At 56.2% G+C, this 24,344-nt stretch overlaps 3 protein-coding genes across 8 annotated transcripts in view; 1 reads left to right on the plus strand and 2 right to left on the minus strand.

The window, feature by feature from the left end:
• Positions 1-1,675: 1,675 nt before the first annotated feature.
• On the plus strand, positions 1,676-4,799 carry PPDPF (pancreatic progenitor cell differentiation and proliferation factor). Its single transcript, XM_054218802.1, has 5 exons — positions 1,676-1,802; positions 2,976-3,066; positions 3,895-3,972; positions 4,138-4,234; positions 4,418-4,799. Exons 2-5 carry the CDS (start codon positions 3,012-3,014, stop codon positions 4,527-4,529), a joined length of 342 nt encoding a protein of 113 aa, XP_054074777.1. The 5' UTR covers positions 1,676-1,802; positions 2,976-3,011; the 3' UTR covers positions 4,530-4,799.
• A 5,342-nt stretch (positions 4,800-10,141) lies between these two features.
• On the minus strand, positions 10,142-18,173 carry SRMS (src-related kinase lacking C-terminal regulatory tyrosine and N-terminal myristylation sites). Its single transcript, XM_054218800.1, has 8 exons — positions 17,818-18,173; positions 15,656-15,777; positions 14,082-14,248; positions 13,004-13,142; positions 12,402-12,560; positions 11,227-11,408; positions 10,896-11,052; positions 10,142-10,475 (listed from the first exon to the last, which is right to left on the minus strand). Exons 1-8 carry the CDS (start codon positions 18,171-18,173, stop codon positions 10,282-10,284), a joined length of 1,476 nt encoding a protein of 491 aa, XP_054074775.1. The 3' UTR covers positions 10,142-10,281.
• A 3,221-nt stretch (positions 18,174-21,394) lies between these two features.
• Positions 21,395-24,344, minus strand: part of PCMTD2 (protein-L-isoaspartate (D-aspartate) O-methyltransferase domain containing 2) — a 62,142-nt gene continuing 59,192 nt past the window's right edge. For 4 of the 6 annotated variants that reach the window (XM_054218039.1, XM_054218038.1, XM_054218042.1 and 1 more), the window contains 3 exons: positions 24,118-24,232; positions 23,661-23,754; positions 21,395-23,327 (listed from right to left, as the gene is read on the minus strand). In XM_054218039.1, the coding sequence (XP_054074014.1) occupies positions 23,232-23,327; positions 23,661-23,754; positions 24,118-24,232 (305 nt within the window). In that variant the 3' untranslated portion in view covers positions 21,395-23,231. The remainder of the gene's footprint in view (positions 23,328-23,660; positions 23,755-24,117; positions 24,233-24,344) is intronic. The other 2 variants (XM_054218040.1, XM_054218041.1) reach the window with 2 other exon arrangements.

Below are 24,344 nucleotides of genomic sequence, written 5' to 3' on the forward strand. Positions count from 1 at the left end.
GGAAGGATTTGAGGAGGAACCAGAGAAACGACACAGCTTCTCTAAAACAAAAGTGACTTTTCAGATCTGAAGCACCCAAATTTTAGCCTTTCTATCTTTCCCATCTGGGCCAGAAAAACCTCCTGAGCTCACTCCCTGGGGCTTTTTGTGGTTTGCAGCCAGCAAGGCTGGCCTGGGGGTACCCAGGACCCCGAAATTATACCATGGATCAAACCTAATCCTGAGGCACAAAAGCAAAGCTGGATGCTGGGCATGAAAACAACCGCGTGGCGGTTTAAACTGCCCGTCGGTATTTGTGTATTCAAAGTCCATCGCAGCCTTTAGCCAACTCCTGCCCTGGAAAGAGCTGAGTCGGCACCACCCACAGGGAAACTGAGGCACGGCTGGGGCAACTTGGTCCCGAGCTGGATCACGCATGCTCCTGTGTTGGTCCTTAAACCACTGGGGTAAATAAAACAATTAATTGTTTTTATTTGAGGTTTATTAACCTCTGGGGTAAATAAACAATTTATTTACAGCCTTGTGGTGCCAAGGCTTTCCCCGAAGCTGTCCCGGCCGATTTCCTGGGAGCATCCACATGGGCTGTGCATGAGGGAAGGCGCCCGTCCCAGTGGTGATGGCTGGAGTATTGCCCGGTGCCATGGGACAGGTGGGGGGAACTGGGGACATGGGTCACCCAGGGTGTCCCCATGCGGGGGCGGGGGCTGAGGAACACAGCCTCAAGGGCAGCTCAGCCCTTTTGCAGCCTCACGAGCTGCGTGGGGAGATCAATGTCCTCCTGGAGCGACCCGGCGCTGCCTCTCCTGGAGCTGGCACGTAAGGGGTGACTCCAGTTTAATAACAAAAATCACAGAGTGGGGCAGGAATGAACCCCATTGCACCAAGAGCTTGTGCCAGAACCACCCCAGGCTGGGATACGAGCTCCCTCCTGTCTTTGGCCTAAAATGGCCTAAAATGCCTAAAGCATCGCCCCCCAAAAACGTTGTTTCCTGCAGTTGCACTCAAACTGCAACAATTTTATTGCAAACCCTGAGCGTGCCGGCCTGCAGCTCTGCCCGGAAGTATTACTGAATTTGGGAGAGAGAATAAATAAACAGCTTTAGCTATAGCAAATATCAGGCTGCCTTTGTGGAGATACTGCGAGGCTCTGAGTGTTTTGACACCTAAAAGTGGGTTCACTTTGTGTTTTCAGCCACATTTTCACTCCATGCAGAAAGCAATTTTCTGTAGTTTTGTAGATTCGGCACTGCCTTGGCTCTTAGGACTCGTACCCTGCAATACCAGTGGTTTATATACCACCATCCATATAGTACGTTATACCGGCACGCAAATATTGAGTCATATTTCGGTGTGGGTTGCAGTTAGGCCTTGCTGCAGGCTTTTTCCTCTAAAATAAATTTTTTTTCTCCCAAATTAATACAGCCCAGCCAGCTCAGAATCCCTCCAAACACATATTTATCTATCTATTCATTTATACTCTAATTTTGAAGCCCCCCCCCCGCCCCGGGTACGGCCGATCCCGCCCGGCCGGTGCTCGGCGCTGCGGACCCGCTGCCCGCGGAGGCCCCGCCCCCCGCGGGGGGAAGGGGCGTGTCTTGCCGCGCCCCCACATCCCAATTGGCGGAGATGTCGTGGGGGCGTGGCCAGAGGGGATATAACGGCGGGGCGGGGGGCGGAGCCGGCAGCACCGCGGCTCAGGCCGTGCGGTGCGGAGCGGACGCAGACGCTGCGTTCCCCGGGCGGCGCCGCCGCCGCCCCGCTGCCCTAGTGCCCGCCCGCCGGACCCCGCCGCCCAGGCCCAGGTGAGCTGCGACCGGGTGTCGGGGAAGGGGGGTGTAACGGGGCAGCCTGTATCAATGTGGGGAGTGGGTGGGGGTTGCTTTGGAAAGGGTCAGCTGCAAGGCTGCACCCAGTTAGGGTGAAACTTCTGGGAGAGGGCTCCGTGCCTCAGTTTCCCCACCAAGGGCTACTGTATTAACGGGGCCGTGGGCGCGTGGAGGGCGTTCTGTAGCAGGACACCCAACAAGTGGGCGCATCGTTAGGCCAGGGAAGGCCTCATCAGGAGCTGGGGAGGAGCTGGACAGCCGGGGGATGGTGGTAGGGGGGGTCCCGGGGCGCGGGGTGCCTCCCTCCGCACTCGGCTCACAGCCCGGGTCGGTGCTTTTGCTGTTCATTGGGATGGCGGGGAGGGCTCGGCGTCCTCCTGCAGGCCCAGGGAACAGTGGCTTGTGCTGGCAAGTGGCACCTTTGGCTGTCTGGGCCTTCTTGGAGTTTGCTTGAAGAAAGGGGGGGGGTCAGACCGTGGGGTGTGGGAAGAGTCAGCGTCTTAGCCGGAGGGGGCGGGGGGTGCTTTGTACCAGGAGGAGAAAAATACTTTTCAAGTTCAGAATTGGGCATGCTGGGGCCAGGGAGAGGGATTTTCTTGCCCGGAGAGGAGGATGGAGGGGAGGGGGATGCGTTGTGCAGGGCTGGGAGTTTTGCCCCCCGGCTTGGGGGGTGGCGGAGGTGATGCTGGGGACAGGCTGGGGCTGGAACCCCTCGCACAAAACCCCTCCTCGGTGTGTGCCCCGAGCTGAACGCTCCTTTGCTACTTATGCAATCTCTGCTGGGGATGTCGTAACTCCCCGGCGTGGGTACGGCGAAGGGAACAGCATTTCTGCAAGAAAGCAAAAAAACCGCTGTGGGAAAGGTGCTGTGCAGACTTGCCAGGCCTCTGCTCCCTGTGATCTTGCGAGCAGTTGTTTTCGAGGGAATTATTTTGGCTCAGCTCTGCAGCTGCGGGTTTGAACCATGTGTAGCACCATGAGCACTGACCCCTGTAGCCAGGGCGATGCCGCTGGTGGGATCACAAATCGCTCGGAAAAATCACATTTAAAGCATTTAAACTCATGTGTGGGTACAGGTCAGGCCCTGGGTGGGTGGGGGCTGCGCTGAGGCCCCCCTGCAATGACGGCTGCCCCCTTTTTTGCTTGCAGGTTTTTAGATCTGCACAAGAACCGAGATCGAGAACCATGGCATCCATCCCATCCAGCGGCTCGCTCATGGCGACGCACAACTACCACAGAAGTAAGGGCGTGCGCCGGGGGCTGGGGGGGGCTCGGGGAGGTGGGAAATGGGCAGGATGCCCTGCCAGGCTCGAGGGGACGTGGCTCCGACAGAGGTGACGCTCAGGTTTAAGAGCCCAAGGAGAGCCGGCAGGCTCCTTGCTGAGAAAGGAGGGCAGCCAGCAGCCGTCCCCTCCTGCTGCTCGGACCCTCCCTGGGACTACCACAGCCCCTGCCCAGTTTGTACCAGTTGGAGATGGGTCTTGCAGACTCCTTCACTTGTTAAGGTGAGGGGAGGTGATGGCTTCGAATGCATCTTGCACTGTTGCTGGTGGAAATGAGCTGCAAAGCCAGTCTGGGCAATGGTAGCTACCGGTAGCTCTCCAGGGGAGAGGCTTTCTGGTTTAATGGATTGCCTAAACCAGAGGGAATTACAGTATTCCCCTTGAGGTGGAACTAGGAGCAGGCTTGTAGCAGCTGGACTAAAATTGCATGGATTATATGCAGGAATCTGCATCTTCTTGGCCTCAAGTCATCTGCAAAGGCGTCCCAAGTGTTGCATACAGATGCAAAGCCATTAAATAATGTCCTTGGGATTGCAAGTCTTTTCCTGCAGAGGGGTTCAGGTGCTTTTCTGCAGCCTGCTCTTGGCCAGCTCGTAACCTCGCCAGTGTATTTCCTTCCCAGTGGTTTTTATTGACTTGGCACTAAAGCTGGGCAAGTACTGGAAGGAGGTAGTGACGAGACTGAGCCGTGTCGCCCCAGGGACGGCCACATCAAGACCGTGCTCTGCTTTTCATGGCACGACCAAGGGTCAGGGGTGGCTCTGATGGCCACGATTTCTCCACAGGGCGCCTGAGCTCCACATCCAGCAACAGCTCCTGCGGCAGCTCGGAGTACTCTGGGGAGGTCATCCCCCACCCCCCGGGTAAGTGCGACCTGTGCCAGCTCAGGGGATTCTTCTGCCAGCCCCTCCAGTGCAAGTCTTACTGGAGGTGACCCGGCCTCTCCTTGTGGGATGAGACCGGGGTGGCAGCGGGGCTGCCTGGGTTGCGCTGACATGGACCTTCCTTGGCATGTGGTGTTCCCCCAGGTCTGCCCAAGTCCGACCCCGGCCACTGGTGGGCCAGCTTCTTCTTTGGGAAGACGACTCAGCCGGCCATGACAACCGTGTCGGAGTCCCCGGAGAGGTGAGTGCTTTCCTAGGAGGAGGTGATGCAGGGGAGTGCCATTACAGCACAGTGGGGGACGTCCCTCAAGGTGCATCCTGACCCAAGGGTCCCTTCATGCCCAGGGGCACCCCCTCCTTTGCTCAAAAATAAATGCAGGGCGACAACGCAATGGCCTGACCCTTCCTCTGCTCTCTCTTGCAGCCTGGGAGCGCTGCGGGTGACAGCAGGACCGATGGCGTGTGGCTTGGTGCCGGCCCCAGGAGCGGGACGGCGGCGCCATGCCAGTGAGCCCAGCTCCGGGCCCTCAGCATGAGCGGGTGGGCAGCTGCTCCCCACACCGGCGGGCACAGCCCCTTCCCCCCCCTCACCCCGTAGAGTAGGCAGGCTGCTCCAAGGCAAAGGTGATAAAAAAAAAAAAAAAGGTGATAAAAAAAGCACAGCAAACCCCCTTGATGATTCCCACACCAGCCTTTTTACTCTTTTCTTAATGCAACTACGCCCTTTCCGCGCAGACTCGGTAACACGTTTTATTTACCTTGTACTTGTACAATGGCAACTAATAAAGTCGAGCAGCCTTTTAAAACCCTGAGGGCTGTTCTTCATCCGGGGAGGGAGGCGGAGCGGCGCTGCAGATGTCGGTGGGGACGGATGGGGACACGGCACAGAGTCCCACCGCAGCATTTCCCACAGGGTCTGGTAGCGCCGGCTGGCACGGTGGTGGTGGTGCCAGTGACTCACTGGTGCGTGTGTGTTTTGCATGTGAGCAAGATCCGGACGGGCTGCTGTGATGCTGCAGATGCCTCCCCCCACCTTTTCCTCCTCCCTTGGCTGCACAGCCTGTCCCTGCTGGCGCTGAACTCGTTTTCCACCCCAAGCACAAAGCCCTGCCCTGCTCCCATGCCTTGCGGGGGTAGGAGTGAGCGCCTGGGTCTGGTCAGGGCTGGGGGAAGGATTTGGGTGCAGAGTCAGCCCTCCATAACCAAGGGAGAAATAAGGCTCGCTCAGGGCTCGCGTTTCGTGGGTCTGGTGTCAGGATGGAGCTCAGGGGGTGCAATGGGCTGGGCAGTCCTGGCACCCAGCTGGCCCACGTGCTGTGCTGCCCTGAGCAGTGTTTTGGCTGATGTTTGCCTTGAATTAGTCAGCTGGCTGTTTGACCCTTCTCCGATCAGCCTGAGAGCTGGGGCGTGCTCCTCCTAAAGCACTGAGAAAACAAGAGCCTGCAGGTGCCAGCGTGCGAGGGGGCAAGGTCCCTGTTCCTCCTGTTCCTGCTGGAGGCAAACAAAACCCTGGCAGGGCTCGATTTAAAGGTGCCAAATCTTCCTGCTCTGCTCTGCTTTGAGCCCCAGCAGTGGGTACGGGACAGTCCCTGTGTGCACCAGGTGTTCGATGGCAGCCGGGGGCTGTGGGACCCCTGAGCGGTGACTTTGTACCCCCCTTTGTACTGTGCGGGCAGGGGCGAAGGGCAGACCCGGGTTCAGGGAGCAGCTGGCGGGGGGGAGGTGGCTGCTCCGCTTTTCATCCATGCTGGAGGGGCATCCAGGGTCGCTTCCAGCCCTGCTCCTTGGTTCTTGTAGGGAAAAGTGTTGTGTAAGCTTTTCCTTGAGCTCTGCATCTCCAGGCAGCGCTCCTTGTCCTCGGGGTCTGTGTCCCCTCTGTCCCTAGGAGGGGCCGGGGCAGCACTGGGACCTCCACTGCCCCTGCGGAAGCGTTGCATCCAAAGGGAATGGCTGGGGGGGGTGGTTCACCAAGGTCATCAGCAGCCTTGTGTGGACACTTTGGACCCCGGAGGCTGCCAGCACCCTTGGGGTCACCTCCATGTCCACGTCAGCACGTCACCCCACGGCTGATATGACGTGACTTCCAGCGGGGCAGCAAACTGCTGGGGGATAGGGGGAGGCGTTGTGCCTACAAGCGTATGGCTGTGTATCACAGGAGGCACGTGGCAGCCTCTAAAGTTTGCAAAACACAGAAAAATCAAGCAAAAAAAAAAAAAAATTCCTTTCTGAGGAAGGCAAGACGGGGCGTGCTGTCTGGCTGGTGAGCTGGGAAGGGTGGCTGTGGGACTGGCTCGTACCAGCAAGTGTTGCCCCGGGGTCTTCCCATGTCCCGGCAACCCCCTTTGGCTGCTGATTGCCCCCGGGGATGCCTCGGGGGAGCAGCGGGGTCTCATCAGCTGCTGGTTCCCAGCCGAAGCCCCGTGTTTTGGAGAGAGAAATATTTTTTCCAAGCCCACAAGCAGATTAAAGTGTGGACGCACAAAGGTAAAGTCAATATTGCTGTGTTTGCTTGTTGGTCTCGTGACTGCAGAGGGTCAAACCCAGCGACTGTCCCCAGGAACACTGGGGGGGGGGGGCGGGCTGTGGCACAGCAAAGGCACCAATCCTCCGTCCCTGGTTTTCAGGTGGGTGCTTTCCCTGGCCTGACCCAGCTCTGGCCGCCTGCCGCGATGCCCCCAGCACTTCGGTGCTCCTCCATGCCTGTTTCGGACACTACGTGAAGGTTCCCACATTGCTGCCGGGCAAGTCGGAGTTACAGCCGTGACCGCAGCATCAGTGAGTGGCTGCCCTGATGCCAGCGGCTCCCTATCCAGCGGAGCAAAACTGCCTGAAGAAGCCCTGCTGAATTAAAGGCGATTTTTCTGAACGTCTGTAAAGTCTCACAAACTCAGGCTCCTGCTCTGCTGGAGGTGAAAAAGACCAGGGAGAGCCTGATACCCGCCACCAGACTGAGTTCCCAGGCAGCTTCATGGCATTGCTGGGAGCCAAGACCTCGGCATCGCCTTGATCGCGTGGGGTGCCTGGTGCTTTTGGGGCCTTTTTGCCCCTTGGCAGCACTCAGACATGTTAAAACGCACCTGACAGCCAAGCATGTTTATTTTAGTGCTGTTTCCATCCCCACTGCGGTGCGGGGGAGGTGGGGGGGGGTCGGTCTCTTTTCCCAAGTAACAAGTGATAGGATGAGAGAAAACCGCCCGAAGTTGCACCAGGGGAGGTTTAGATTTGATATTAGGAAAAATTTCTCCACCAAAAGGGTTGTCGCGCATTGGAACGGGCTGTCCAGGGAAGCGGCTGGAGGGATTTAAAAAGACGCGTAGACGTGGCGCTGAGGGACATGGGTTAGGGGTGGACTTGGCAGTGTTGGGTTAACTCAAGGATCTTACGGGTCTTTTCCAGCCTGAACGATTCTATGATTCCAGCTGATTTCCCCTGTCTCGGGTCATCGTGCTGCCCAGCTGTGGTGGGATATCAGGGATTCATTGGGCAGCAGAAGCGAGACAAACAAAGGGGCTTTTTATATACCATACCCCTCCCTAAACATCCCCCCCTGCCAGGCTTGCTCTCGGAGGGGCAAGCACTCGTCTCCCATGGCACCAAACCCCCCCAGGGACAGACGTTCCCCCCGCTTCTGCTCCCCAGCTGCCTCCTGCCTCCGTGGTTTGACTGTTGATTAACTCACATCTTTGGGCAAAAAAACCAGCCGGTGCTTTCCGCTCGCCCTCGTCCCTTGCAGCGTCCCTCGTGCCACCCCGCCGCCTCCGAGGAGCCCTCGCAGCAGCCCCGCCATGAGAAATATTTCCTTTTCCTTGCCTGCCTCTTGCTGCTTGGGGAATTTTGATTTATTTATTTATTATGGTTTTTTTTCCCTCCAGCAGCTTTGCTTCCCCCTCACCCTTCAAAAGCCAGGGTGGGACCTTAAAAATAGCAGCAAGCTCAAATGCGTCGCGTTGGCCCGACACTGTTTTCGAATGCCACTCGGTCAAATTGAACCCACAAAGGGGGAACGTGCCAGGCTGAAACCAGAGCAGGCGAATGCCTTCGACAACACGTGTTTGCAATGCCCACCTCGGAGGGGTTCGGAAAGCAGTGGGGACCCTTTGCCTTTGGGGAATGGATTTTGGGAAGAGCCCGGTCCCTGTAGCGGGGTCGATTCTGGGTGGGGGGGAGCTGGGTGCCCTGCCCAGGCTGAGATTCTGGAAGACGATGAGAAAATCTGGGCTCCCCCCACCAACTCTGTCTACTTTTAGACGGTGAGTAATGACTCAGAGAAATGCCAAACCCCAGCAGACCGTGCGGGAGGGCAAACCCAAGCAGTGGATCGGCTTTTAATGGAGTTGTGGAGGAGGAAGGAAAAGCTGCCGTGGGCAGCGCCAGCTTGGCCCGTGTCCCCATGTCCCCCCCCGCTCCACACCACCTGTCACAAACCCATGGTTCGTGGCCACGCACGTGACGCCCGCGGTCCTGCCAGCCCCACTGGCTTCCGCAGGGACCCCGCGGCTCCCCACGCCAGCCCCGGCCACCCCACGCACACCCCGCTCCTCCTGCTTCGTTTTCAGCTCCATCTGGTGGCAGCCAGACCTGCAAATCTAATATCTCGCTGCACCACGTGTGTCCCAGCGCTTCGGTGACGGTCAATAAACCCATCGCCCGCCGGCCGCGGCTTCGGGCTTCAGTTTCTCATGGGAGGGGACCTGGGCTGTGCGCACGTGTGCTCAGCGCGCAGGTGTTTGATCAGGCTGCAAAATGCTTTGCAAGGTGAGGGTTTCCTCTTGCAACCGCGTCCAAACGCCGCAGCAAACCCAACCTTTTTTTAGCTTTTTCCAGCTGCGAACGGTCTAACGCGGAGCTGCTGCCTTCCCCGGGGCACAGCTGCAGCTCACGAGGGCTCGGCAGCCCCTCACCCTTGCTCGGGCGTCAGAGGAAGCGTGGCCGGATCCGAATTTATCACGCACCTAAACCGCATTCCTGCATCCCCTTTGCAGGCCCCTCGCGCACGGAGACTTGCCCAATTAACAGCCCGACTCGTTTCTGCCGTTCCGCCCAGCGCGGGGGCGGCTCAGGCGTGGAGCGTGTTGCATAAACTTTATTAACGTGATACATTCCAGCTCTGCCGTTGCTCCAGTCCTACCGCTCCCCCCCGTCTCCTGCAAACAGGCCCCGTGGGCTTGTCGGGAGGAACCCTAAACCCCAGCAGTCCCGGCTGCGGGAGGTGGGCTGTCACCCCCCCCCCCGCAGGGCGTTCTCCCCACCACCAGTGCGCCGAGCGCATCGGTGCTCAAGCAGCCCCAGGCAGGCTGCCCGTCCCGGCCTCCCGCTCTGGCACTGCTCCCGGGGACGCTTTTCACCGAGTCCTTCCACTGCCGCCAAGGACAGCCCGGCCTCCCAGAGCGTGCGTGGGGGGACAAAAGGTCCCCCAAGGTCCCCCTGCGATGCCGTACCCCGGCGTAGGGCAAGGAGCTGGGGAGCGGTGGCAGCATCTCCTGGCTTTGCACCATGGGTGCGATGAAGAGCAAAGCAGCTTTTTACCAAGTGCTGCCTGCACCTGGGCTAAGCAGGTGTTAAATATTTGAAGCCAAGACATCCATTTTTCTTGGAATAACCACACGATGGTGAGGAAGGCAACGAGCCAGAGCCCCGGCAGGAGATGCCTGTGCAGGGTCCTCGGGGCAAGCAGGGCTGCTGCCTGGGATAGGGGTGGCAGAGGCACACAGTTTAATGCACACCTGCATGAACAGAGACCAAATAGACACAAAAAAGGTTATATCTGCGGTTGCAAGAGCGGGACTGGTCGCAAACGATTGCTTCCTGGGCAGGGAGGGGAGCAGCGTGGCGAGGGCCGAGGGTCCAGCGATGCCCCGCAAGGACTCACGTGGCTGGATGCACACACATTTATTGATAAATACACCGGACACACGCTACAAGAAAAATCAAGTGGAGCCACAACTCAACACAAACTACAAACCTTCACGTCGGCGTGGGGAGCGGCAGGGACCTCCCACCCTACTGGCTGAATGAAGATGTAAACTCTGGGTGATGCCTTCGCTGCCACGGGGCTTTTCCAGACTGCTGCACTGCCAAGCGCTGGCACCGAGTTCTCCCCAACTCATTGCCTTCTCCTTTGTCCACCTCCCTGCATCCTGAGCGAGAGGGGACACGGGCTGTTTTTTGGGGTGGGTTGTGCTTTTCTTGGAGCCCTGCCAGACGGCAAACCAAACCAGGAGGAAGGAGCCGCTTGGCAAGAGCTGGCCTGGAGAGGCTCGTGCAGGAAGGATGGTGGGAAGGGGTCCCTCAGGAGAGGGAGCTGAGCAGCCGTCTGTAGATGAAGCCCAGCTTCTCCCGCAGAGCCAGGAAGGTAGGACGCTCCTCCGTGTTGACGTTCCAGCACTCCAGCATGATGCTGTAGATCTCGGGAGGGCAGGAGCTGGGCCGGGGAAGGCGGTAGCCCCTGGTGATTTGCCGTACGGTTTCTTGGTTTGTCATTCCTGCAAGGAAGGAGAAGGTGCCCCTCAATCTAATGTCCCCAAAGGATGCCCTGAAGGTACACCCACAACGGGCCAAGACGTCAACTGACGCTGCTGTGAAATGGTGTCTCTCTGCCACAAGGTTGGTAGAGGCTGTGAGAGATCATCCAGTCCATACCACCTTCCTGTCCCCGGCTCCGGCACCCCCTCTGCAAGCACTGAAAATCCCTCTAAGCAATCCCCAAAGTGGACAAAAACTTGCTCAAATCCCTCTAAGCAATCCCCAAAGTGGACAAGAACTTGCTCATGCTCTACGAGCTGCTTCCACATCCCTCGGGGAAGGGAAAATATAACAATTCATGACGCGTTGGCTTTTGGGGACCATGGGCAAGCTGCCTGGTGTGTGGACGGAGCGGCACTGGAGGGGGCTGGTGGCCCTACCTTCATACGGGATCTGTCCGTACGTGAAGACTTCGTAGAGCAGAATCCCGTAGGACCAGACATCGGACTTGAGGGAGTAGGTGCGGTAGTTGGCTGCCTCCGGGGCTGTCCACTTCACTGGGATTTTCGTGCTGCTGCTGGTGGAATAAATGTCATCCTAAAAAGCAATGGGAGGTGGGGCATGAGAGATGGTATGATGCACGCAGCCACTGCTTTTGAGTGTTTGCTGGGGTTGTGGGCTGGGAAAGGGGACAGCAAGGGAACAGCTGAAGCATGGAGCAGCTTGGCGGCCTGGGGTGATAGGAGGGACCACAGCATCCCACTGACCAACCTTGAGGAGCCGGGCAAGTCCAAAATCAGCGATTTTGCAGGTGAGTTCCTCTCCCACCAGGATGTTTCTGGCCGCCAGATCCCGGTGGACAATGTGCTTCTCCTCCAGGTACCTCATCCCATCTGCCACTTGGCAGGCGATGTTGAGCAGGTGGGAGGTGCCCAGGGACTTCCCTTCAGGACCTGTTAACCCAGACAATCCGAGCGTTGGTTGCAGTCTAGCAACATCTATTTTGGGTGTTGTGGTTTGGAAGGAGACCTTGTGCTGACAACATGGGACCCAGGGAACGTGTAAAACCTTAGGTCCTGCCTGACCGTCCTGGTTGTGCCACATGGGAAGTTCAGCATGGCCATGTGCTCCTTGGGAATGGGACTGGGGTGAGCTCTGAAAGGCACCCTGTGCTGCAATGAGGACACAGACGTCCACGGCTCATTCGAAGCTAAAGGTGACCTTCTGCCATGCAAATCTCCAGCCAGGCCTCTCAACCCGTCCTACCTGCAAGCTCCAGCTCCTCCGGCACCAAATGCTGCTGGAGGCCCAGCTAAAAACGAGGTCAGTGTAGGGGAGGAGGGGGGTGTACCCAGTAGAAAAACAGGTCTTGGTGAGAGCTGTTTGTCTTGTTTCCCTTCAGGACTAATTACTGAGTCAGGAAAAGAAAGCCAAGGAAAATAAACTGATGGCCAGGTGATGAATGGACCGTGGCCTGTTACCAGCTCTGCGGGTGAACAAAACTATGCTGCTGGACCCAGGAGGAGGTTCAGGCGTTTCATTCCTAATGAAGGCAGAGTTGCCCAAACACAGGAGAGAGGTTCCTTTCCACTGATGGGAGCTGGCAGCCCACAGGTGGGTGAACAAGGAGGGAGGAAGGTCCCTACCAGCGCAGTTGGGCTCCCTGGGATTGAAATGGACTCAACCCATATGGACACCCAAAGGATCACACCAGACTGCATCTATGGATCCTGGGTTCACCCAAGACCATCTCTGCCAAGCTCCCATGGATTTCTCTGCATTACCACTGATCTAAGCTGGGTGGAAACAAGGCTTTCTCTCTCTTAGGGTCCTCACTTGGGTTCGTAGGGCCATTCCAGGCCATGCCATTCCAGGGCATGGAAAGCATTTGCAGGGAAGTGCTGCCCCAGGAGCCCATTCCCCACAGTGCCATTGCCGGTACTCACTGTTGAGGTAGCTGTGGAGGTTGCCTTTCCGCATGAGCTCAGTGATGATATACACGGGCTCATCTAGCGAGCAGACAGCATGCAGCTGGATCAGCTTCTCATGCCTCAGGCGCTTCAGGTTCTGAATCTCCTTGGTGAAGTCTTCTGCCTTCATGTCAGCTGGGGGAGAAAGCCAACAAGACTGTTGTGAGCTACTTTCTCACATGGATGTTGGGACCTCAGCACCTCCAACTGGGACGAGGACCTTTTTCCTCCTCACAGCCCACCCCTGCTCTCGAAGTTCACGTCTGCACACCCTATGTCTCAGATCCAGACACTCAGAGGTGTTTTCCACAGGGCTTTGGATCCCATTTTCAGAATCATAGTCCCGTCAGGACTTGACTTATCACAAAACCATTGGGCAGAGATGATTTATAAAGGTGAAGCCCAAGCTTAGGTGGGTACACAGAAGAAGTACAGTGGCTACTGGCCAGGTCCTACCACAGTTTCCTTGATAACACAGACACAGTGACCAGGAGGACTCGGAAACAAAAGGGGGTGAAAGATGTGGCAGTGGACGAGAGACCCAGTTGTCCACTGTTACCATCTGCTCCTCCACCTACCTTTTATGATCTTGATGGCCACCGGCACCGTGTTCCTCCACAGTCCCTCCCACACCTCTCCGAAGTAGCCCTCTCCCAGCTTCCTCCGCAGGGTGAACTCCCAGCGCGGGCGCTCCCAGCCGTCCCTCTCGGGGGGGGTCTGTGAAATGGGCATTGCACGCTTGGACCAGCCGGGCAGGACCTGCTGGTGGAGCCTGCACCAGCTCTTGATGCCCACCAAGGCCCAGTGGCCGTGGAGGAGTGAGCAGGACATGGTGCTCCACCACCCACATTCCACTGGGGCTGGAACCCGGGCGTTGCTTTCCCCTCTGTTCACTGGGGGCACAAAGCATGTGGGGCATCCTCTGCTGGGAGCCAACGTGTGCAAGGGAGGAGATTTTTGGAGACTATATGAAATACCAGGAATTCAAGTCATAATTCCCTCCTCATCAAACCTCAAATGTGGCTTTTCTCCATTTCCGCCAATAAATAGAAATGGGTAAATGAATATTATTGCATATTATGGCTGATTTAGACTTTGGCTCATTAAGAATTTCTTTTATCTTACACCTTTTAATTTCACTCTCGAATTATTCACATATTTAATTGTCATTTCTAAGGCATAATTGGTGAATGGAATTCTAATCAGGAAATGAGTCGGCAATTTGGGATTAATACTCTAATTGGATTTATGGGTGCCACACTAATTGGCATAAAAACTATATAAAAGCAATGTGGTCTTATACTCTAGGAAAAACATTGGAAGCGCCGGTATTTCCAGATTCAGTATTGAAGGGATTTGTAACTACGCGGTTTCTAGTCTTTGAGATGGAGAAGACATTTCAGGGAAGATATTTCAGAAAAGCCTGTGCATTTTGGCTGGTCAAAAATACATATAAATGCAATGCCCGGCCTTAACATGGATGATAAGAGGTGATGCTTGCAGCTATGCTAATGGTGTATTTTAAATTTAGTTTAATAAACCTCAAATCCCAAGTGGATAGACCAATTATTTCTATTTTTTCCTAATTTCTCTTTCCTTTTTTCCACCCTGGCCACCTTTGGGAGCTCGGCCGAGCCACGCTGTTGGCGTACGCACCGCGGGGCTGCAGGGCTGCAGCAAGGGGCTCTGGATGACCTTCCAGTGCTTGGTGTAGAAGGCGAGGAGTTCCTCCATGTCGGGGAAGGGATGTCCCTTCTGGATGTAGAGGCTGCCCCCGGGGCTCTTGCAGATTCGGAAGTGGCTGACCTTGGCGTGGTTGCGCACTGCGGGGAAGCCCAGGAGGGGGAAAAACTCAGCTCGTGCCATCGCCGGCTCCTTCCCACTTCCCTGCTGACTCTCACCCTCTCTCCTTTCCAGGCACCTGCTCTATTAATTTTCCCCCTGTACTGGGCACTGGTGAGGCCCCACCTCGAGTGCCGTGTCCAGTTTTGGGCTCCTCACCACAGAAAAGACATTGGAGCGTGTCCAGAGAAGGGCAACGGAGCTGGTGAGGGGTCTGGAGCACGAGTCTGGTGAGGAGCGGCTGAGGGAGCTGGGGGTGTCCAGCCTGGAGAAAAGGGGGCTGAGGGGAGACCTTCTCACTCTCTGCAGCTCCCTGAAAGGAGGGGGGAGCCGGGGGGGTCGGTCTCTTCTCCCAAGGAACAGGCGATGGGACAAGAGGAAACAGCCTCAAGTTGCACCAGGGGAAGTTTAGATTGGATAGTAGGAAAAATTTTTACACTGAAAGTGGTACTAAGCGTTGGAACAGGCTGCCCAGGGAAGTGGTTGAGGCACCATCCCTGGAGGGATTTAAAAGACGGGTAGACATGGTGCTTAGAGATGCGGTTTAGTGATGGCTTTTGTCAGCGTTAGGTTGGTGGTTGGACTCGATGATCTGAAAGGTGCCTTCCAACCTGGGCAATTCTATGATTAATTCACCCTAAAGCAACCCAATTTGCCCCTGGGGTATTACATCCCCCTCCCCATCACCCCCTTTGCTCCCGCCTCCGGGCTCAGAAGACTCCTGGCCGTGTGGGGCTCGTTTGGACCAGGGAGGTGATGCTTTATTAGCGGGGATAATCCCCCATGCAAACGAACCGCTCAGAGAGCGGCAGAGTTCGGGGCTGCTGGATGAAGCCGGGGCTGCTGGATGAAGCCAGGGCAGCCGGAGCTCCCACAGGCTGCAGCCCGGGGGTGATGGGTGGGATGCAGCATTCGCTGGGAATTTCTCAGGATTGATTTTACACGCATCGGACCAGATCATAACGACGCTGCCTGGTCCGAAACTCCCTGAATTCAGATTTCTGTAGGCGGGAGCAGCCCAGGCCTTGGCCACCTGGAGTGACGGCGTGGTTTTAGACAAGCCTCAGATGACAAAAGCCGCTGGAATTAAATCCTGGGAGTTAGCGCCACGAAACCATCATTAAGCCGCTGTCAATTGCTTATGGCTTTCATATCCTGGGCGGGAGCAACGTACTTTCCTCTGCCACGGTAATTTGGCAATCCATACCTGCATCTATTAGCTTTCCCCACGCTTTTAGAAAGCGGCCGATTCACTTGAGGCCGTAAAGCGCTTTAAACTTATTTCCGTGTTTTTCACCCCGTGCTGACCAAGCCAGGAGCTGCCCCTAAGGAACAGCCTGGTTCCTTTCCCTCTGCTCATTTTCTCGGGATAATTGCCACAAAATTACCTGAGAGAGAGTACTCGCCCTTGCTGCTCTCGCTGTCCCGGACGAGGAAGGAGCCGTGCTGGTTGGGAGGCGAGAGGAGGAGCTGCTCCGCTTCGTTTCGGCTGATCTTGCTGAAGTACCAGCTGGGGGAGCAGAGCGAAGGGGGTAAGAGATGGGGGTAAGAGATGGGGCAGGGATGGTCCCGCATCCAGGCCAGGGGCTCCTGCACCTTCTGACTGCGAGCAGCTCCCTCCCACCATCTGCTCATCGCTGGTAGCCACCGAGCGAGCAGCACGGTGGTCAGCCCATGGCTCAGAGCCTGCCAACGCGGCTGCCGGCACACCCCCGCCACTGCCAGCCTGCATCGGGGCTGCTTCAGCCCATTGGTTTTGCAGGCACATGGTGCATTTTATCGCAGCTTTGTGGGCTGCAAACCATTTCCTCCAGCAGTGTCTGGTCACCGCTGTGTCGAGCTGGCCAGGTCTCAGCTCCATCCCCAAATCAGGAAGTTTGCAACCCTGGCTCAGTGCAGGAGTGAGGTGAGCACCTGGGCTGACGGCCTGCGGGGAATAAAGCACCAACCACCCGGTGCTGAGCAGAGGACGCTCTGGTGGGTTTGCACCCACATGTCCTGCCACGAGAGCCACAGCTCAGGGTCGCTTTGCACATCTTGACCGGCGGCTCATGGACACAACCAGCTCTCAGAGCCCGTGAGCAAACCTCATCAATGAAAACACCCCCAGGAACTGCCCTGTGCTGCTCCAGACGTGGCAGCGCTGGTTGGGGACCTCAGCAGCACCCAGCCAGGAGGCAGGACCCAGCCAAACCCCTCTTCGTGCCCCATCAGTGCCAAGATTCATCACCAAATCTCTGGCAAGAAAAGGCAGGTTTGTGGCTGGGTCCCGACCCAGCAGGACGCACGGGAGCGCGGGGCTGCTTCCTCCAGCCTGACACAGCCGGGAGGTGAGAAGCCGAAGGTTTCGTCATTAGCTGGGATCGCCAGCGTCTGAGAAGCTGTGCAGGAAATTATACGTGATGGGGTTACACAGCTGAACAAATTACCACCCAGCTCCGACCCGCGGCTCCGCACAGTCTGCGTGCTCGCCGCTCGCTCCGGCTACAACGCCGCGCTTGCAGCCTGCCCAGGCGTTCTGTGCCATGGGACCAAAGCAGTGAGCCGACCTGGGGTCCTCACCGGTGTGGTCCCACCACAGTCCAAATCAGACTGGATCTGCCTTTCTCCAAAGCAGACTGGATCTGCCCTTCTCCAAAGCACACACAGGGAGGGTTTCTCCCATCCCACTGGCTGCAATCACTGCCCCTGCATTCCAGGACCCCTTCCCAGGCTCCCCCTCCTCCTTTCCTTTCCCTGCAGCGCAGGGCGAGCGCTAGGGGAGGCTGCAGGCGCTCACACCCATCCCATCCACACGTTCCCCATCGCTGGCCGTGACTCAGGGCCTGGCACAGAGGGAACAGCGGTGTCTCGGGGCGCTTTGCCCGGCGTGTCAGGACCAGGCTGCCTTATGCAACGATGAGCCTGGGCTTTCCTCAGCTGAGCAAGGGCTGAGACATCAACCCCAGCTCCACGTCGGGCGGAAGAGGCACCGTCAGGGAGGGAACCCCCAGCCCCAGATGAGCAGGAGCCGGCCGGTGGCAGCAGCAGCGGTACGGCTTGGCCCTACAGAGCTCCAGGCTTCCCAACAGGTCCCATCCAAACTGCTTCTCCCCACACTCCCGGGCTCTTTGGAGCTGGCAGGGCTCAGGCAGAAGCTTCCCCAGCTCCCTCCTGTCTCCCCTTTAACGCAGGGCAAGAGGGAGAGGAGCCACAACAAGCAGGAGCCCGTTTATTTGGCACCCAAGCTGCACCCATGCACACCATGGCACCGCACCACAGCCCGGAGCCGCCTCATCCCATGCGAGGATGATGCACCCGGGAAGGGGGACCAGCATCTCTGTCCCCGGCGCATCCCCCAGACAGGATGTGCTGAAACGCCCCCACCCCACCACTGACAGCTGCAGGAGCTTCACCGTGGGGATGCTCCGGTGAGGGAAGGTCCCCTCTCAGACCCATCACCGCTGGTGGCAAAAGCAGGGGACAAGGAGCTCCCTTTCCCTGGGCAAGGACGTGGTCCAGCCTGGCCCAGCCTCCATCCCTCTACGGGTCCAGAGCACGGGATACTTACGGTCGGTGAGTGGAGGTGCCCTGGCTGAGGTTGGCCACGTAGGCAGCAGGAACGTAGCCCATGGCCGGCTCCCCCAGCAGCCGCCGGGCTAAGACATACTCTCCTTCTTCTCTGAGGACACGCAGTTTGTCCCCTGCGCTTACGCTCAGTTCCTCCTCGCTCCGGGCTGTGAAAGCGTATAAAGCGATAAAAAGAGAGGACTTGGGGATGAAGGAAATGGAGTTCGGCTCTGAGTGCAGCGAAACAGAATCGGAACCAAGATACCCCAGCGAGCAGCTCTCCGGCACGGAGCGGGGACGGAGTTTGTTCCAGAAGGACGTCAGGAAGGTCAAACGCTTCCGGACAAACTGCTCCATCCCCGGTGGATGCGGTGGATGCGGTGGTCTATGCCACCGCGCTCCTCGAGGCCGGAGGAAGGGGCAATCCCGGGCTCATGCCGCCGGCCGGGCGGCTCATGCCGCCGTCCCGCGTCCCTCGCGCGCGTCTGGGCGCTCGCCGGCCCTTCCCGGCGAACTTCCTATTTCTGAAAGTGAAACTGGTTGGTCTGGTGGGACCAGTCTGTCTGCAGGTGGGATGAGTCTGCAGGCGGGAGTCCCACGCTCAGACCCGCGGGCACATCTGGGAGACGGGCACAGCTGGAGCCAGGCTCGCTGCTCTCGAAGAAGGAGAACGGCGCTTCCCTGTTTTTTTTTAATTATTATTTTAAAGCGCGCTCTCCTGCTTCTTACAGGAGCACCGGTAAACACAGCTCTCTGTTCTTCAAGCAGCTCTTGTGACAAGTGGCTGACTCCAGTTAATAGTCTTGATCTCACTTGTGTGGGAGGGTATTTTCTTTTTTTTTTCCATAGGAAAATAATTGCATCCACACATGCGTGAGAGTTAAAACAGAGTTAAGGAAATGACCTTAGAAGAGATCTGAAGCGGTTTGGATATTTGCTGGGTGGATATTGCGGGATTTATAAACACAAGATCCTTTTTCCTTTCGGTCTGCAGTGACCTCCCAGGGCCACCCCACTACAGCATTTGCCTCCTCCCACAAGTTCCCCATTGCAGAGGATCTCTAGGGAATCCACTTCCCAGATCCACTAGGACCTGGCTCTGGCTCAGCCTCCAGCACAGACGGATCCCCCTCAGCATCGGGAGGTCCTCGTCTGGGGCAGGGTCTGGACCAGCCCCGGGTGCCTGCGTGGCCCCCGGAGCCGAGCCCTGGCACAAAACCCCCAGCTCCTGCTGCCGTCAGCACCCCACGCTCCTCCCAGCGTGGTCACACTCGGACGCAGACACGCTACAACCCCCCCGCCAAACCCCCGCGTCCACAGGGATCAGCCAAAGGAGGGAGATTTCCACTTTGCATCTTGCACGGGCACTTTAAGCCGCCTGAAGATCGCGGATCCCAACGGAGAAACCCCAACGCCAGCCCCCGCCAGCCCCCGCCTGGGTTTTGTCATTTAACTGTTCCATTTAATTAGTGGGAGTTTTGCGCCTGGCAGCTCTGCTCCTGGCCTTGGGCCCATTATTTCGATCCTCCTCTGCTTGCAATTGGTCCGGGTAGCTCATTTTGGGTGGGCAGCGGGGTTTTGAAAGAGGCAGCTTAAAAAAATAAATTATAGAAAATTAATGGTAGGGGTCTGGGCTGCAGGCTACGACGGTATGGCGTGTGAAGAACAGACTGGAGCCATCCCTGGGTCAACGGCTCTGGGCTTGCCGTGTCCTGGATGTCCCATGACGCCAAAAAAAGCTGGATTTCAATATTTGTGTTGAGGGTCTTTCCTCACCCAGGGCAGAGGGCAGGAGCACGCAGCGCTCCGTGAACATGCCCTGTGCACTGCTGCAGGTGGGAACTAGGAAAAAAGGGAGTCTTTAATCAAATAATCTGCTCCCTACTTACCAAAGTAACACCTGAATACATCGGTAATCCTCCCAACATCTCGCCCCACCAGCCCGGCGCGCTGCCTTGCTCTTGCTCTGCCTGGCACGCGGGGATGTGTAATTTCTCTGGATGTTTTTCCGAATTCCACACAGGGAGGGGAGGAGAGGACGGAACGCAGAAGGGTCTGCAACCCGTGGGGAAGGGACATCCCCCTCTGCTGTCCTTCTGCCGTGCTTCTGGCATGTCTGCGCCTCCCGTCACGCTCCATCAGGAGGAAAATGGGCTGCTCGGTTATGCATTTGGAGATTATCTGATTAGATCGAGCACCCAACGTTTATGCCTTACTGTTTTGAATGGGGACTTGGTAAACTTGTGGTTTGCAGAAGGAGACTGGAGAGGGATTTACCTTTATTGACCTTCGCCAGATTAGATTCTGTAGTGGTACAAGCGATAGACAAGTGCAGCTGATTTGTAACACGCAAGGCTTGGGATCTTGATTTGCACCTAAATGAAAGAGTACTTCAAAATGACAAACACCCCTGAGGACTAAATACTGCCTCTGAGCTGAACTTCCCAGACATGCATAACACACACTCATCCCTGCAAACCCGTGTCTGCACAGGACACGCACACACAGCTCCGGGTCCCACGCCAGGAAGCAGCTGATAAATCACAACCTTTTTCTAGTATCTTTTTTTTAATTTTATTTTATTTTATTTTCCTATTAAGTTCCAGGAGCATCCCTGCTGCTTTGAATCCCTTTGGTACTATAAAACACCTAAAAATTTAAAAAAAAAAAAAAAAAGAAGAAGAGAAAAAGCACGTTTATAAAAGTTTCTGGTCCTTGCAGCGTGGGAAGGAAGGTGGGAGGACGCAGGAAAAGTGAGAAAGAGAAGGAAGGCACAGATATCTGGTGGATCAAGTATTTTCTCATTAGTCCCTGTCACCAGCTCAACAAGGATGTGTTAAAAACCAATCCGTCCACAGATTTGGGGCTGTGGTGGATGCACAGGGACTTTAGTTCTAGCACCACTAAAAAAGCACCTTCAACGAGCACCAAAACCAGGAGAGGTGTTGGGTAGAGCCGGTTACATAGTCCTGGTTTGGTTGCAGAGCACCTGGGAGCAATAAACACAAACAGCACTTTGCATTCACCCCTGTGTCTAATACTGCACATCGTGTTCTCCCGGACTAATTGACAGAAACCAGCAGCTCCCCTCCACTAACGAGAGCGCCCATTACGGCTAATGATTTGAGGTTCTGTTCCAGGTCCTGTTACGTTTACAGTCAAAAGACATCTTACGGCAAAGAGACTTTTGGGGTGGGGGGGGGAAAAAAAAAGGAAGAGAAACATAAATCAAATTAATCCCCCAAAGGGGTAGAAAGTTGGAGAATGTCGAGGAAAATGTTTTTTTGAGCACTGGGCACGTAATGGCAGGTCACTCGCAGGGTCACGTAACCGAGGATGCGCCACCGGTCACCCAATGCCCGGCAAAGCACAGCGGCCGATCTGGGCACGGCCATGTCTGGCATCCCGTCCCCAAGCGCCCAAACAGCCGGGAGACTCCCCCGAGCCGTGGGTTCACCTCGGCGCTGCTGGCAGGGAGGGCCAGCCCAGCCCAAACGCTGCTTGCCGGGGCCCTGAGGGTCCTCTTCCTCTTCCTGTTGGCCTGAGAAGATGGCTGGGAGGTTGTTTTGGGTTTCATATTTATTTTTTTTTTTTTTTTTTTCAGATTTCTCCAGATGCTTCCTGGTACCACAGTGCATTTGAGAAAGGCTTTGCCTCTGAACGCGTTGTTTCAGTTGGGTGCCCGTGGGACATTTCGGACAAGGGGTGGTGGACGGTGACAGCACTGTGTGGGAAGAGGAGCAGAGCAGAACAGTGGCACTAAAGCAGCTTCAGTTGTTCTCCATTTCCTGGGGACCAAGGAAGAAAGTGGCATCTCGGCAGAGTGCTGGGTCTCTCCCCATCCCCAGAGGTGAATGGTCCAGGGGCTGAGGGGCTCATGGACCGTCAGTGCAGAGGGTTCAATACAGGCAGAAGTAGGGTCGTCCTGGGACAGGCAGCGGTACAGGAGGTGTGAGAGGAGGCAGAGCATCGTGGGGTCTGGTGGCCGCTGTTTCCGTGGGAGTGGGTTGGGACTGGCTGGTGGAGAGCGGGAGCGCAGGTCACAGGGCACCTGAAACGGCACAGGAAAGCGGAAAATCTCTACAGGAGGGAGCCGGCGGCAGAACGAGCTGTTTGAACAGTGCCTGGCAGGTCTGGGGCATGCAGGACTCCAGCACCAAAACAGCAACAGCCCTTTAAAAACACAGAAATACTTTTCAGGCACCCTATAAAGCCCGCAGCGCTCTGCAGGGATCTGCAAATGACGACGAGGAAAAGCCAACTCGTGCGTCACACTGCGATTTACGTCAAATTTCTAAAGGGGAATCACTGTTCAACTGGAAAATCTATACGGACCAACACACCAGATCAGAGGAAAACAGCGTGGCCAGCCTACAGGCTTCCCCTTCTGCTTTCTGCTGAGATTATCAGCACAGACCAGCCTTTGCTTGCCCTCTCCTGTAATCTAACTGCCAGAGGATGCTCCTTCTAGTACAGACTGCCTGGCAGAGCAACGCTTCTGCATAACTCTTCTGCTCCGGTCCCTGCAGTAATCATCTGCAACACGTAAAACCCATTAAACACCTCCTCCAGACTGGCAGGTGCCAGCGCGTTGTTCATCCTCTCTTTCAAGGCTGCAGGGATCTCCACGGAAAGCGGGCTAAGGAAGCTCAGCCTGTGCTCTCCGTGCCCCTAAACACAGGGCACTGCAGGTCTGGCAGCTTTCTGCCACAGCTCCTGCCACCGCCAAGCAGCAGCGGGAGTCCCCAGGTGCTGACAGTGACTTTAAATGTGCTCTTGAACATCCTCAACTGCCTCGTCTGGAGCTGAGCAAACAGAGGACCGGTGCTTTCAGAGAGGTGCACGGTGACTCAGTTATTGAGGGGGAAATCTCTGTCAATATGTAGGCAAATGACGGATTGCTCCATCTGCCCAGATGCCCTTGTTACCCTGAGGAGGAACCAGTCCATCTACTCCATCACTGCGCTCTGTGATATCTCTCCCCACAAAGGTCCTTTGCAGGCTGTTGGATTTGGGCTTGGGACATTAAGTGTTGCTAGAAGAAACCTACCCAGAGTCCCAGGAGAACAGGCCTGAGAGACCTCGCCCAGTCCACCTAGTCCATCCTATACTTATGTCTTTCCCCATCTTTGCCGAACCTGTTCTTGAAAGACCTCCAGGAATGGATACGCCACAACGTCCCCAGACAACCCATTCCAGTGAGTCACTAATCATTACTGGTAGGAGTGAGTGTCTAACCTGCTGCATTTAAGCCTATTACCTCTTGTCCCATTCATCACCGGATTGCTCCATTCCTTCCTGCAACAGTCTCTCTGCTCAGGTGTCCCACCGCAGGCTCGGCAGCACGACGCTGATCCACCTCTTGGACCCCAGCCCAGAACAAGCACACTGACCTTATATGAACAGGCAACACGGTCATCTTTTTCTCCATTTGTCTCCAGTCTTCTTCCCCTGCCCGTGCGCGCTGGTGTTCCTGTGGTGCCACCTCAGCTGGCTCTCTAGTGTATTCACCTGGTGGGGACGAGAAAGCAGCAGCACTAAGAAGAGTCCGCACTGTTGCACAGATAATCTCTAACCTGTCCCAAATACAAGAAGAAAACACCAGCTCAAGTTACCTTCACTGAGGCTCAAACTTGCATTTTACCCTCCAGTTGTAGAGGTCTGAGCTCACAGAGCTCACCTTCATCTCTCCCCTCCCTACTCTACCTCTTCTCTACCTGCCGCTAGTTCCCTCCACTCAGATGGTTGTTCTTGGCTCTGGAGGGCACAGAAGTCGCAGAGGCTGCCCGTAGCGAACAGCTAAATCCTGCTCCTGGGGTGACTCCATGGAAGACAAAGTTTTACCTGTTTCCGTAGGGAAGCAACTGTCTTCTCCAGTTCCGCCACAAGGGACTCGAGATTCTCTCTGGAGGAAGGGCTTGGAGAAGGCGCCTCATTTCTGGGGCGAGGGATAAGAAGTGAAAGGGATTATGCAAACGGCAGCTCGCTGCATGAAAGAATCATTTTGCCTTCTCCAGTATCAGCCTCCAAGTGAGCATCAAACAGAAGGCCCCAACACCCAGATTCACCTGCCAACAGATGCCAACTGAACAGCCACCCAGCCTAGATATTTAAATACCAGAGTCGGGCTCTGCACTAAAGTGTTGGAGGACTTTGACTGAGCTCAGCATCTACCTACTGAAACACTCCTGACCTCCAGACCTCTGCAGAATGCCCATTTCAAAGGCCTGAACGGACTGAGTTATTAAAAACTTCTCTTATGCTTCATCAAATGGAAGTAAAAGAAGCGGAGATACCACACCTGGGGAAGGCAGGCTTATGCTTGGCAGGGTTTTCTTCTGGGTAGCTGAAGCCAGGAGACCTTTTGCTTCGGAACCGCTGAGAAAGAGCCCCGAATTGCCCACGCGTCTGGCAGTCTTGGGAAGGAAGGGAAAGTCTGCAGTGATCATTCGTGTTTAAAGCAGAAGCGTGTGGATTGAAGGCAGCGCAAGGCAGCACTGCCCTCCTTCACCACCCACCCTTGACACA

This window comes from Rissa tridactyla, chromosome 12, assembly GCF_028500815.1.
Source record: "Rissa tridactyla isolate bRisTri1 chromosome 12, bRisTri1.patW.cur.20221130, whole genome shotgun sequence".
In the NCBI taxonomy this organism is placed as follows: domain Eukaryota; kingdom Metazoa; phylum Chordata; class Aves; order Charadriiformes; family Laridae; genus Rissa; species Rissa tridactyla.

What these genes read in the sequence shown, in the direction of transcription:
- PPDPF (XM_054218802.1), top strand. Translation starts at nt 3,012, where the DNA reads ATGGCATCCATCCCATCCAGCGGCTCGCTCATGGCGACGCACAACTAC. An exon ending in GGTCATCCCCCACCCCCCGG is followed by an intron (nt 3,973 to 4,137) that starts GTAAGTGCGACC and finishes GTGTTCCCCCAG; the next exon opens with GTCTGCCCAAGTCCGACCCC. An exon ending in GTGTCGGAGTCCCCGGAGAG is followed by an intron (nt 4,235 to 4,417) that starts GTGAGTGCTTTC and finishes TCTCTCTTGCAG; the next exon opens with CCTGGGAGCGCTGCGGGTGA.
- SRMS (XM_054218800.1), bottom strand. Translation starts at nt 18,173, where the DNA reads ATGGAGCAGTTTGTCCGGAAGCGTTTGACCTTCCTGACGTCCTTCTGG. An exon ending in TGCAGCCCTGCAGCCCCGCG is followed by an intron (nt 13,143 to 14,081) that starts GTGCGTACGCCA and finishes CCCATTTCACAG; the next exon opens with ACCCCCCCCGAGAGGGACGG. An exon ending in CCTCCACAGCTACCTCAACA is followed by an intron (nt 11,409 to 12,401) that starts GTGAGTACCGGC and finishes CTGGGTTAACAG; the next exon opens with GTCCTGAAGGGAAGTCCCTG.